Source organism: Nerophis ophidion, linkage group LG07 (genome assembly GCF_033978795.1).
Source record: "Nerophis ophidion isolate RoL-2023_Sa linkage group LG07, RoL_Noph_v1.0, whole genome shotgun sequence".
Lineage (NCBI taxonomy): Eukaryota > Metazoa > Chordata > Actinopteri > Syngnathiformes > Syngnathidae > Nerophis > Nerophis ophidion.
Window position 1 is genome coordinate 30,479,453 of NC_084617.1, and position 14,730 is coordinate 30,494,182.

The 14,730-nt window shown below is 41.4% G+C and overlaps 1 protein-coding gene across 2 annotated transcripts; it reads left to right on the forward strand.

Annotated features, from left to right (window-relative positions):
* Positions 1-55: 55 nt before the first annotated feature.
* On the forward strand, positions 56-14,730 carry coil (coilin p80). 2 transcript variants are annotated; one of them, XM_061905922.1, is made up of 7 exons: positions 60-625; positions 3,966-4,821; positions 7,246-7,332; positions 12,097-12,144; positions 12,217-12,286; positions 14,087-14,175; positions 14,376-14,730. In XM_061905922.1, the coding sequence occupies exons 1-7, from the start codon at positions 291-293 to the stop codon at positions 14,421-14,423; spliced, it is 1,533 nt and encodes a 510-aa protein (XP_061761906.1). In that variant the 5' UTR covers positions 60-290; the 3' UTR covers positions 14,424-14,730. The 2 variants fall into 2 exon arrangements, with proteins under 2 accessions (XP_061761907.1, XP_061761906.1); XM_061905923.1 differs by lacking the exons at positions 12,097-12,144; positions 12,217-12,286; positions 14,087-14,175; positions 14,376-14,730 and adding an exon at positions 8,698-12,090 and having other exon boundaries at positions 56-625.

Sequence of the window (14,730 nt, forward strand, 5' to 3'; positions counted from 1 at the left end):
TATAAGAACTACACTACCCAGCATGCAAGAGTAGTGACAAGCATACGCGGTAGCTCCGTGAAGTGTGGTTGGTTGTCGCCGTGCCGGCCGGTAGAAAGTGGTAATGAGCACGTTGTGTAAGTAAACCTTGAGAACTCAGCCAACACGCCTCGTCTGCATTATTTAAAATTAGACAAACAACACAACATCCATCTTCTACCGCGTGTTCTTTTAGTTACATAAATAGGCATATAAGTCATAACACTTAAATTATATTTTGGCTTCTATGGCGTACCGTAAATGTCCCCAAAATGGCGGCCAAAATGCGCCTGCGCATTGGCGCTAAACTCAGCAACCATCCCCACGTAACGACAAGATCAATATTCATGGCGGCTATGACTTCCCAGTGCAGCAACAACATCCGTGTACGTTTACACTTTGACTATCCGCCGCCAGCAGTCGCAGATTGCCGCATGTGTTGGCTGCTTGTGGACTTAAACACATGCCGCATGGTGTCCGACCTGGAGAGCATCGTCAGACAGAAATTTGAGTTCAGTCGTCGAAGTATCATCAGCCTTTTCATCGAAGACTCTTACCTACCGCACACAGAAAGTATTTATGTGGTACGTGACAACGACAGCATCAGGTGAGTCTTTTTTTATGGTCAACTAACTTCATTTCTCACTTCACGTACATTTGAAAGCTGTGTAATCTACGGCGGCCGATATGGGGCACTCACAAATGATCCGAAGCCAAAAACACGTGTTTCTTGTTTAAAATCAATGCATTTTAGCTCGTAAATAAACGTTAGCAAAATGGAGCAATTGCAATAATCTCAGTAGTATGTATTTTTATGTTTTTAACACAAAATATGATGAAAAAAATATCATCAATCAAAGTTTATTTATATAGCCCTTAATCACAAGTGTCTCAAAGGGCGGCACAAGCCACAACGACATCCTCGGTTCATATCTCACATCAGGGCAAGAACAAACTCAACCCAGTAGGATACAGTGAGAAACCTTGGAAGGGTCATTTACTACCTCTTCACGCAGGAGAGGGGTGCAGAGCAGAAAAGAGAAGGCAGATCAACTGGTCAAATATTACACTAATGAAGTAGTTTGCATGTTCTCCCCGTGGCTGCGTGGGTTCCCTCCGGGTACTCCGGCTTCCTCCCACTTCCAAAGACATGCACCTGGGTATAGGTTGATTGGCAACACTAAATTGGATGTTGTCTGTCTATCTGTGTTGGCCCTGTGATGAGGTGGTGACTCGTCCAGGGTGTAGTCCGCCTTCCGCCCGATTGTAGCTGAGATAAGCACCAGCAACCCCAAAGGGAATAAGCGGTAGAAAATGCATGGATGGATGAAGATTTAATAATATAATATGTAAATACACATTTGGTGCTGTGGAACATGATTTAATTCCACTTGGTGTCACGCACGGAGAACGTCATTCTCACTTATTTTTCCCGGTGCAGCAGGACGGTGGTCGGCGGATAATTTGATTGATTGGTTGGCCCTGCGATGAGTTGGCGACTTGTCCAGGGTGTACGCCGGATTGTAGCTGAGAGAGGCTCCAGCTCACCTTTCCATTCGTTTGGAAAAAAATAATTGGTCTCATCAGTCCATAAAACTTTTCCCAGAATTTTTGAAGCACATCTTCAGCAGCACTTAAGGCTGTCATATGGCTGTCATCGGCAGGTGTACCAAAGCAGTTAGGATCCCTGCTCCCCCAAAAGCTAGACACACATTTTTTCTTTCAGCGCATCGTTCTCCCCGTAGACTTACATCGGCGAACTGTTCTTGGAGCTCGGGGCGGTATAGCTCGGTTGGTAGAGCGGCCGTGCCAGCAACTTGAGGTTTGCAGGTTCGATCCCCACTTCCGCCATCCTAGTCACTGCCGTTATGTCCTTGGGCAAGACACTGTACACCCCTGCTCCCAGTACCACCCACACTGGTTTAAATGTAGAAATTAGATATTGGGTTACACTATGTAAAGCGATTTGAGTCACTAAAGAAAAAGCGCTATATAAATATAATTTACTTCACTTCGCTGCCTGTCTGTTTTTCAACGTCCACTTTCTCGTCATCTTCAATAATCGAGACCAGATGGATCAGATCTTGCCTTCTCCCCTTATTTTTCTGGCATGTTTTAGGCTGGCCTTCTTATTCTTCTTGCTAATGAGTGGTTTGTATATTCTGGTGTAGCCTCTGTACTTCTGTTCATGAAGTCTTCTGCCTACAGTAGATTGTGATAACTTCACTCCTGCCCTCTGGAGATTGTTGCTGAAGTCACTAACAGTTGTTCTTTATAGCTCTCACAATGTTTCTGTCATCAACTGCTGATGCTTTCCCTGGTCTACCTGTTCCACATCTGTTGCTTAGTACGCCAGTGGTTTCTTTCTTCTTCAGGACGTTCCAAAGGGTTGAAGGTCCTGAGTAGTCCTGGGTTCGATCCTGCGCTCGGGATCTTTCTGTGTGGGGTTTGCATGTTCTCCCTGTGACTGCGTGGGTTCCCCCCAGGTACTCCGGCTTCCTCCCACCTCCAAAGACATGCACCTGGGGATAGGTTGATTGGCAACACTAAATTGGCCCTAGTGTGTGAATGTGAGTGTGAATGTTGTCTGTCTATCTGTGTTGGCCCTGTGATGAGGTGGCGACTTGTCCGGGGTGTACCCCGCCTTCCGCCCAAATGCAGCTGAGATAGGTTCCAGCACCCCCCACCACCCCAAAAGGGACAAGTGGTAGAACATAGATGGATGAATGTATTGATTGATTTTCCATCTTCTCTCACATTAACAAATTGCTTCTTTTTTACCTATAGACAGCTCTCTGGTTTTCATGTTGGTTCTACCTCTAAATGCAGTCTGCACAGGCAAAACCTATCCTACCCAATCTGAAACTGAGCTCAGACATTCAGTGTTATTTATTGTTTGAATAATCACTGTAATTGGGAGACACCTGGGCAACAAAACACAACTGTCAGTCACATGTTCCAATCATTTTGCTCTCATGAGAAATGGGTAGGTTCAAACAAAAGCTGCTATCTTCTAAGTTGTGTATGAGATCCAGATGTAAATACCTGGAAATAAAAGCTGAAGTATTGTTCTCTTGACCCATATTCATCTTTTGATGTCAAACCCAAATGTTTTCAGCCTACAACAAAAATAAACAAATTGGACTCACTGTTCCAATACTTTTGGAGGGCACTGTATGTACACACTGCGATGAGGTGGCGACTTGTTCAGGGTGTACACTGCCTTCCGCCCGAATGCAGCTGAGATAGGCTCCAGCACCCCTCCGAGACACCAAAAGGGACAAGCGGTAGAAAATGGATAGATGGATGTATGTACACGTGTGTGTGTATGTCTATCTATCTCTGTCTATCTACCTATCTATATATATATATATATATATACTATACATTTTCTCCCGCTTATCCCTTTGTGTGTGTATACATACATACATTGAAATGAATCAATAATGTAATCAATCAATCTGTTTATTTATATAGCCCCAAATCACAAGTGTCTCAAAGGGCTGCACACGCCACAACGACATACGCGGATCAGCGCGCACATAAGGGCAAGGAAAAACTCTCAACCCAGTGGAACGTCTGAGAATGACAATGAGAAACCTTGGACAGGACCACAAATGTGGGTAACCCCCACCCCCCTCTAGGGGAGACAAGTGCAATGGACGTCGAGTTGGTCTAAGAAAACATTTTGAAAGTCCTGTCCATAGTGGGTCTAACATTGTAGTGAGAGTCCAGTCCATAGTGGGGCCAGCAGGAGACCATCCCGAGCGGAGACGGGTCATGGTAATGTAAAGTGATTATAGAGGATGGTTTGTTTGAAGTTTATTTTAAGCATGTTTGCAATTTTGACATGATACATCACATAATACATCTATTTCTTTGTCATCAAAATGTCGGAAAAGAAGCAAAGTGAAAAGAAAATAAAGAATGTTTGTTTTTCTTTGTAGAGTGAAGGTGGACTGTTGGTCCGTACCGAACGGACATGCAAATGGACCCGGTGTCAACAGCAAGAAGAGACAAAGAGCCAAGGAGACGAATGGCGAAGGGGGAAATGGTAACTGTGGGCAATGGCCAGAAACAAAAAGAAAGGAAACGGTCAAGGGGAGTCCGGATGCGGGCGCTGAGCAGACATCGAGTGTCCACAACAAAAAGAAACCTAGGATGAAAAAGAAAAAACAGAAGGCAGAAGAAAATGATCTGACAGTGTCTTCTCCTCCCAGGAAAAAGTGCAAAGAGCGTCCAGTTCTGGACTCTGACATCAGCCGTCACTTGCAGGACACTTCACATCTTGCCTGTCATGGCAGTACGAAGAAGGACAGTATGAAGAAGGACAGTACGAAGAAGGACAGTACGAAGAAGGACAGTACGAAGAAGGACGGTACGAAGGACAGTACGAAGAAGGACGGTACGAAGGACAGTACGAAGAAGGACGGTACGAAGGACAGTATGAAGAAAAACAGTAAGAAGAAGAACAGTAAGAAGGACAATACAAGTCCCAAAACAAAAGTCATGAAAACAAGCACTGCAGTCTCCAAAGTACTTTCTAGCACTCGGCCTGCATCATCGTCATCATCATCATCATCATCATCATCATCATCATCAGATACAGACGTCCCCACTGTTAATGTCCAGCCTAAAAAGAATGATGTTGGGGCTAACAAATGTTGTGTTGCTGATGAATCAGGTGGTACCTTGTCAAAGGACACACCTTCACCTGCCACAAAGCAAGCAGTTGACCAAATCAGCCAGCAGCTGACTTCCTGTGACCCAAACCACATGGAGAAGATGGACCCCCCCGTAGGTGTGAGTACAAGATCTCTATTCTATTTTTGTGGTCAGATCATGTGTGCATACAGGTACAACACTTGTGTGTGTGTGCGTGCATGTGTTCTTATATTTCTAACCTTCTTGAGACATCAACAAGGAAAGGTGCCTTCCATATGAGGACCGGTGAACAAGTTAGGACCGAAACCATGGTCCCAAAACGGAAAACTATTGCATCTAATGGAGAATGTCTCATTTGCACCCTTGGTCTGAAATCTATCAAAATAAGGGTGGTCCCGAAAAGGAGGGATTTTTCAATTTGACTGTCGGTTTTAATAGTGCTCCCCCTCTGCTCATCATATGAAATAACAAGTGTTTGTAAAAATTTGAAGTGCTCCCCCTCTGGCCAACGTATGTAATAACAAGTGTTTGTAAACATGCGAAGTGCTTCCCCTCTGGCCAACATATACAATAACAAGTGTGTTAAAGATGCGCGGTTTGCGGTCTCATCCGCGGAGTCCGCGGGTAAACCTGTTGACATGACGAAAAAATAGATTTTAACTAGATTCGGGCGGGTGGCGGTTGAACCATCCGGAGATATTTGATAAACATGGTTCTTGGAACGGTATCCTTTGCCATTCAAAGAGCCATTTAGGACCTGTGTCATAAAGCAAAGAAGTCAATAGGAGACACTATTATTCTCTAGAATGACTGCCGGCAGTCACCCAGTTGATAAGTATTAGGGCGTGCTATGAAGCCATTGACATTGTCGCCATCTACAACATGTACGATCTGCTTGTCAGCCCAGCAACATGTTGTGTGTGGTTTCCGCGGCAACACGCACACAACTGCAAGGCATACTGGGTGACACAGAGTACACTAATGGTTGTGATATAAAAAATTTTAACACTCTTAGTAATATGCAGCACGCTTTGAAGCTATACCAATTAAGAACGACAAACACATTTCGGGAGAACATCCTCACAGTAACACAACATAAACGCAACACAACAAATACCCATAATCCTTTGTATTCCTGACACTTCCTGACTATTTTATACACCCCAAACCCCGCAACCTCCCTCCTCCCCCCCGTGCGTCGGTAAGGTGCGCGGGGGTGTAAAATATCGTCAGAATGTGTCATGAATACAAAGGATTATGGGTATTAGTTGTGTTGCGTTTATGTTGTGTTACTGTGAGGATGTTCTCCCGAAATGTGTTTGTCAATCCTGTATTGTGTGGCTTCATAGCGTGGCACATATTAGTAAGTGTTAAAGTTGTTTATATCACAACCATCAGTGTACTCTGTATCACCCAGTATGCCTTTCAATCTCATAGTGTGATTCCGGAAGCTGGACCAACCATCGGTTCGTACATGTTGTTGATGGTGTCAAGGGCAATGTCTTCACAGCACGCCCATATTCTTGACATCAGAATGAACGCTATTGAAAAGTCGCGAGAACGTTAACGGCTTCAATTGACTTCATTACTCTGTGAAACAGGTTTGAATAGCTCTGAGTGGTAAAGGTGGCCAACCTCTGATGTAATTCAGCGGGCGGTTGGCGGGCGGGTACGGTCCTGACAAAATGTTAGTTCGGGTGGACGGCGGGTGGATGACGATTTTGGTGATGCGGATGAAATAATTGCCTATCCGCGCATCTCTAAGAAAATTAAATGTGCCCCCTTTAGCCAAAATAAAAAAAAAAAAATAAATAAATATGTATATTGAGAGATACTGTGATACTTGAATAATAAAGATAAAAAACAATTAAACAAAATATTAAAAAATTAACTAAGAGCTTATATTTTTATTCATATTTGCTTAGTATGTATATATTATTAATATTGTAAATACAAATATTTATACATCTAGAAAGGGTGATCCTAAAGAGGTAAGCATTTTTCTGAGGTCTCAAGAAGATACAAAATAAAACAGTGTGTGTGTGTGTGTGTGTGTGATGGGCTTAGCCATTCATTTTCCTCCAGTCCTCCAGTGATGACTTGGTATAAACTTGTTTTTCTTACTACCACGGTGGTGAGAAATAGTATCTTACAAGTGGCTTCACACTGTGGATAGATGACACATTCGTTGCAGTTTGCTGTCAATTGGAGACGGTGTTGTGGCGGGACACGAACTCCTCCTGCATGTGTGTGACAAGGAACATGAAGATGTCCTCATCGTCTCCCTGAGCGTGCACCCTGTTAGAAGGAATCCTTACGCGAGTACAATCTTGAGCATGTCATCACTGGGACACAGCTGCAGTAAAGAGGGGAAATATCAAGCTCTGATATTTTGCTGTGAATGAGAGCTGGAAGCATGGAGGGTGTGCATTGGTAGCAGCACGTCTCCAACGTGAGGGTGCACCAGTGAACCAACCACTCCAACATGTTCTTACCCAGCTCTGTTGGTATGATTGGTTTCTGAAAACTGTACTTTTGTCTTGTCTTGTTGTCTACCTGCAGAATGGAGCTGCAAGTCCACCTCCAGACTACAGCACCATGCCTCTTCTGGCTGCTCCTCCACAAGCCGGACAGAAGATTGCCTTCAAAGTAAGAGCGGTTGTGATTACTATAACTTCCGGTTTGATGGTGATGATGTATGTATGTTCAATGGTGGTGTTGTAGTATCTGTGTTTAATGGTTATGATGTACTATCTATGTTTGATGGTGGTGATGTGATATCTATGTAATATCTGATTGATGGTGGTGTTGTAATATCCGTGTTTGATGGTGGTAATGTAATATCTATGTTTGATGGTTGTGATTAATATCTATGTTTGATGGTGGTGATGTAATATCTGATGGTGGTGATATAATATCTATGTTTGATGGTGGTGATGTAATATCTATGTTTGATGGTAGTGATGTAATATCTGTTTGATGATGGTGATATAATGTCGTGTGGAGTTCCCCAGGGTTCGGTCCTTGGCCCTGCACTCTTCAGCATCTACATGCTGCCGCTAGGTGACATCATACGCAAATACGGTGTTAGCTTTCACTGTTATGCTGATGACACCCAACTCTACATGCCCCTAAAGCTGACCAACACGCCGGATTGTAGTCAGCTGGAGGCGTGTCTTAATGAAATTAAACAATGGATGTCCGCTAACTTTTTGCAACTCAACGCCAAAAAAACGGAAATGCTGATTATCGGTCCTGCTAGACACCGAACTCTATTTAATAATACAACTCTAACATTTGACAACCAAACAATTAAACAAGGCGACACGGTAAAGAATCTGGGTATTATCTTCGACCCAACTCTCTCCTTTGAGGCACACATTAAAAGCGTTACTAAAACGGCCTTCTTTCATCTCCGTAACATCGCTAAAATTCGCTCCATTCTGTCCACTAAAGACGCTGAGATCATTATCCATGCGTTTGTTACGTCTCGCCTCGACTACTGTAACGTATTATTTTCGGGTCTCCCCATGTCTAGCATTAAAAGATTACAGTTGGTACAAAATGCGGCTGCTAGACTTTTGACAAGAACAAGAAAGTTTGATCACATTACGCCGTACTGGCTCACCTGCACTGGCTTCCTGTGCACTTAAGATGTGACTTTAAGGTTTTACTACTTACGTATAAAATACTACACGGTCTAGCTCCATCTTATCTTGCCGATTGTATTGTACCATATGTCCCGGCAAGAAATCTGCGTTCAAAGGATTCCGGCTTATTAGTGATTCCCAAAGCCCAAAAAAAGTCTGCGGGCTATAGAGCATTTTCCGTTCGGGCTCCAGTACTCTGGAATACCCTCCCGGTAACAGTTCGCGATGCCACCTCAGTAGAAGCATTTAAGTCTCACCTTAAAACTCATTTGTATACTCTAGCCTTTAAATAGACTCCCTTTTTAAACCAGTTGATCTGCCGTTTCTTTTCTTTTTCTTCTATGTCCCACTCTCCCGTGTGGAGGGGGTCCGGTCCGATCCGGTGGCCATGTACTGCTTGCCTGTGTATCGGCTGGGGACATCTCTGCGCTGCTGGTCCGCCTACGCTTGGGATGGTTTCCTGCTGGCTCCGCTGTGAACGGGACTCTCGCTGCTGTGTCTTGGATCCTCTTTGGACTGGACTCTCGCGACTGTGTTGTATCCATTGTGGATTGAACTTTCACAGTATCATGTTAGATCCGCTCGACATCCATTGCTTTCCTCCTCTCTAAGGTTCTCATAGTCATCATTGTCACCGACGTCCCACTGGGTCATTATTGTCACCAATGTCCCACTGGGTCATTATTGTCACCAATGTCCCACTGGGGGCTTCACGGTGGCAGAGGGGTTAGTGCGTCTGCCTCACAATACGAAGGTCCTGCAGTCCTGGGTTCACATCCAGGCTCGGGATCTTTCTGTGTGGAGTTTGTATGTTCTCCCCGTGAATGCGTGGGTTCCCTCCGGGTACTCCGGCTTCCTCCCACTTCCAAAGACATGCACCTGGGGATAAGTTGATTGGCAACACTAAATTGGCCCTAGTGTGTGAATGTGAGTGTGAATGTTGTCTGTCTATCTGTGTTGGCCCTGCGATGAGGTGGCGACTTGTCCAGGGTGTACCCCGCCTTCCGCCCGATTGTAGCTGAGATAGGCGCCAGCGCCCCCCGTGACCCCAAAAGGGAATAAGCGGTAGAAAATGGATGGATGGATGTCCCACTGGGTGTGAGTTTTCCTTGCCCTTATGTGGGCCTACCGAGGATGTCGTGGTGGTTTGTGCAGCCCTTTGAGACACTAGTGATTTAGGGCTATATAAGTAAACATTGATTGATTGATGGTGGTGATGTAATAATAATGTTTGATGGTGGTGATGTAATATCAATGTTTCAAGGTGGTGTTGTAATATCTATGTTTGGTGGTGATGTAATATCTATGTTTGATGGTGGTGTTGTAATAACTGTGTTTGATGGTGGTGATGTAATATCTATGTTTGATGGTGGTGTTGTAATAACTGTGTTTGATGGTGGTGATGTAATATCTATGTTTGAAGGTGGTGTTGTAATATCTATGTTTGATGATGGTGTTGTAATATCTATGTTTGATGGTGGTGATGTAAAATCTATGTTTGATGGTGGTGTTGTAATAACTGTGTTTGATGGTGGTGATGTAATATCTATGTTTGATGGTGGTGATGTAATATCTATGTTTGATGGTGGTTATGTAATATCTATGTTTGATGGTGGTTATGTAATATCTGTTTGATGGTGGTGTTGAAATATCTATGTTGGATGGTGGTGATTAATATCTATGTTTGATGGTGGTGGTGTAATATCTATGTTTGATGGTGGTGGTGTAATATCTATGTTTGATGGTGGTGATTAATATCTATGTTTGATGGCGGTGATGTAAAACCTGTTTGGTGGTGTTGTAATAGCTGTGTTTGATGGCGGTGATGTAATATCTATGTCTGATGGTGGTGATGTAATATCTACTTTATGTTTGATGGTGGTGTTGTAATAATAATTTTTGATGGTGGTGATGTAATAACTGTTTAGTTGTGATACAATATCTATGTTTGATGGTGGTGATGTAATATCTATGTTTGATGGTGGTGATGTAATAACTGTTTGATGATGGTGATATAATATCCATGTTTGATGGTGGTGATGTAATAATAATGTTTGATGATGGTGATGTAATAATAATGTTTGATGGTGGTGACGTAATAACTGTGTTCCATGGTGGTGATGTAATATCTATGTTTGAAGGTGGTGTTGTACCATCCATGTTTGATGGTGGTGTTGTAATATCTATGTTTGATGGTGGTGTTGTAATGACTGTGTTTGATGGTGGTGATGTAATAACTGTGTTTGATGGTGGTGATGTAATATCTATGTTTGATGGTGGTGTTGTAATAACTGTGTTTGATGGTGGTGATGTAATAACTGTGTTTGATGGTGGTGATGTAATATCTATGTTTGATGGTGGTGATGTAATATCTATGTTTGATGGTGGTGTTGTAATAACTGTGTTTGATGGTGGTGATGTAATATCTATGTTTGAAGATGGTGGTGATGTAATATCTATGTTTGAAGGTGGTGTTGTAATATCTATGTTTGATGGTGGTGATGTAATAACTGTTTGATGGTGGTGATGTAACATCTATGTTTGATGGTGGTTTTGTAATAACTGTGTTTGATGGTGGTGATGTAATATCTATGTTTGAAGGTGGTGTTGTAATATCTATGTTTGATGGTGGTGTTGTAATATCTATGTTTGATGGTAGTGATGTTATATCTATGTTTGATGGTGGTGATGTAATAACTGTGTTTGATGGTGGTGATGTAATATCTATGTTTGAAGGTGGTGTTGTAATATCTATGTTTGATGGTGGTGATGTAATAACTGTTTGATGGTGGTGATGTAATATCTATGTTTGATGGTGGTTTTGTAATAACTGTGTTTGATGGTGGTGATGTAATATCTATGTTTGAAGGTGGTGTTGTAATATCTATGTTTGATGGTGGTGTTGTAATATCTATGTTTGATGGTAGTGATGTTATATCTATGTTTGATGGTGGTGATGTAATAACTGTGTTTGATGGTGGTGATGTAATAACTGTGTTTGATGGTGGTGTTGTAATATCTATGTTTGATGGTGGTGATGTAATAACTGTGTTTGATGGTGGTGATGTAATATCTATGTTTGATGGTGGTGTTGTAATAACTGTGTTTGATGGTGGTGATGTAATAACTGTGTTTGATGGTGGTGATGTAATATCTATGTTTGAAGGTGGTGTTGTAATATCTATGTTTGATGGTGGTGATGTAATAACTGTTTGATGGTGGTGATGTAATATCTATGTTTGATGGTGGTTTTGTAATAACTGTGTTTGATGGTGGTGATGTAATATCTATGTTTGAAGGTGGTGTTGTAATATCTATGTTTGATGGTGGTGTTGTAATATCTATGTTTGATGGTAGTGATGTTATATCTATGTTTGATGGTGGTGATGTAATAACTGTGTTTGATGGTGGTGATGTAATAACTGTGTTTGATGGTGGTGTTGTAATATCTATGTTTGATGGTGGTGATGTAATAACTGTGTTTGATGGTGGTGATGTAATATCTATGTTTGATGGTGGTGTTGTAATAACTGTGTTTGATGGTGGTGATGTAATATCTATGTTTGAAGGTGGTGTTGTAATATCTATATCTATGTTTGAAGGTGGTGTTGTAATATCTATGTTTGATGGTGGTGATGTAATAACTGTGTTTGAAGGTGGTGTTGTAATATCTATGTTTGATGGTGGTGATGTTATATCTATGTTTGATGGTGGTGATTAATATCTATGGTTGATGGTACTGATGAAATATCTGTGTTGACAGCTGCTGGAGCTGACTGAGAATTACACACCAGAGGTGTCGGGCTACAAGGTGGATACATTGGAATCATTCAGCACCTGCCAGTCAAGTGTCTGGGTTTACTGACATTCTTTTGCATTTTAGGAGGGGAGGATGGTGAGTTATGACCCAGTCACCAGACAGATCCAGCTGGAACTTCTTTCTGCCACTAAAGGTATGACTCATTTGGCATCTTTTCTACAAATCTGTCCAACAAGTGCGGCACATAGGTAAATGCCCGCCAGTACCTCAACTTACCAGCTCAGCTTGTCACTCAAAACATTATACATCAAATCAGACCCCCTATTGAACAGTAACACTGTGTTCAAATAAGGGTTGTATGGTCTACCAATACTAACAAAGTACCGCGGTACTGATGAATCAAAAACGGTACTATACTCTGTTTGAAAAGTATCAATTTCGCTTTTTTATTTTTTTTTACGGGCATGGCGGCACGTCCTCAAGTCGTGACATTGCAAGTTCGGCAGCGCGCACACACGGAGTACTTACAAACAGACAGTGTGTAGACAGAAAAGGGAGAACGCACTTATTTTGCGCCCTCAGGAAGAGAGGTGCTTTAAGACATGTCCAGCTAGTTAGCAGTTAACATCCATCCATAATGTTTTATCTACTTCTAAATCACCAAGCCTCTCCTCCGTGGCGACAAATAAAGTAAGTTTCTTACGAGAATCTTCCGTGCAGGACGAGGAATAGCTAAACATGCTTCACTACACACCGTAGGAGGATACAATAGCTCACCAGCGTCGCAATGTAAACAAATGACATGAGTGGATCTACACCTGACATCCACTGTAATGATACCAAGTACAAAAGTATATCTAGTCGATACTACGAGGATTACATCAATATTTTTTATCACCACAAAATCTTTTTTCCCTTCTTTAAAATTCATATTATGTGTATAAAGTCAGGAAATATGTCCCTGGACACATGAGGACTTTGACTATGACCATTGTATGATTCTGTAACTACTTGGTATCGGATCAATATATCTACATGTGTGGTATCATCCAAAACTAATGTAAAGTATCAATCAACAGAAGAATAAATGATTATTACATTTAAACAGAAGTGTAGATAGAACATGTTTAAACAGAAAATAACCAGATATTAACAGTAAATGAACAAGTAGATTAATATTTTTTTACAGTTTGTCCCTCATAATTTTGAAGGAATAATAGAATCATAAATGACACAATACGTCACTGCATATCTCAGTTGACTAATTAGGAGTCTTTGTTTACTTACTGCTAAAAGACAAGTTGTCTAGTATGTTCACTATTTTATTTAAGGACTAAATTATTCTTTAATTGCAATTAGAAATATTTGCTGTGGTATCAATGTGCAATGTTTGCTGTGGTATTTATGTACAATGTTTGCTCTGGTATCAAAGTGCAATGTTTGCATGTTTGCTGTGGTATCAATGTGAAGTGAAGTAAAATTAATTATATTAGTGCTTTTCTCAAGTGACTCAAAGCGCTTTTACATAGCGAAACCCAATGTGCAACGTCCTGTGGTATCGATGTACAATGTTTACATGTTAGCTGTGGTGTTAATGTACAATTAACATTATCAAAATGCAATGTTTACTGTGGTTTCAATGCACAATGTTTGCTGTGGTATCAATGTGAAATGTTTGCTGTGGTATCAATGTACAATGTTAGCATGTTTGCTGTGGTATCAATGTGCAATGTTTGCATGCCTGCTGTGGTATCAATGCGCAATGTTTGCTGCGGTATCAATGTGCAATGTTTGCATGTTTACTGTGGCATCAATGTACAATGATTACATGTTTGCTGTGGTATCAGTGTGAAATTTTTTTAAGAAAGGTCTCTCCATCAAGTATGAAGTAATCTTCCACTCAAAATACAATCAGATAAAAATGAGTCAGTGATTTTTCTGGATCGTATTTTATGGTGGCTTTGATTTCACGTCGACTACGTTTCTTCCTCAGAGCCTTCAGAGCCCGGTAAATTTGACTTGGTGTATCAGAACCCAGATGGGTCGGAACTTGTGGAGTATGCCGTGCGCAGAGAATCATGGGTAATGCTTGACTTGCTGTAAAAGTCTTAAGTGGAAGTGTCATTGACATGGATGGGCAATACATCCACATATATACTGTATGTATGTATGTATGTGTGTGTGTGTGTGTGTGTGTGTGTGTGTGTGTGTGTGTGTGTGTGTGTGTGTGTATATACATAAGTGTACTGTCATCAAAACATGCTTGTACTTTATGTTCACAGGTAAAAGAGCGATGGGAATCCCTGCTGGAACCAAGGCTTATTATTTAAGTGTGTACACTTTTATGTTACATCTTTGACCATTTTCAGCAGGTTTTACTGAAATCACTTTGATATTTAAATAGTGTAAATCTAGTAGAGAAATGTCAATTTAAAGTGAACAATTCTTACTAATTGATTGTGTAGGATCATTGTTTTATTTCAAATTAAATCTTCTTTGAAATGTACTTTGTTTGAGATTACATTTTACTGTACTTCTGTGCTTTACAAATATTATTTTTACTCCTAGGTGTTCTATAATGGTTTATTTTTGTAATAAAACCCGGAAGTCTTTTTAAGAGAAGTGCTTACTCTTTGA

What these genes read in the sequence shown, in the direction of transcription:
- coil (XM_061905922.1), top strand. Translation starts at nt 291, where the DNA reads ATGGCGGCCAAAATGCGCCTGCGCATTGGCGCTAAACTCAGCAACCAT. An exon ending in GACAGAAGATTGCCTTCAAA is followed by an intron (nt 7,333 to 12,096) that starts GTAAGAGCGGTT and finishes CTGTGTTGACAG; the next exon opens with CTGCTGGAGCTGACTGAGAA. An exon ending in CAGAGGTGTCGGGCTACAAG is followed by an intron (nt 12,145 to 12,216) that starts GTGGATACATTG and finishes TTTGCATTTTAG; the next exon opens with GAGGGGAGGATGGTGAGTTA.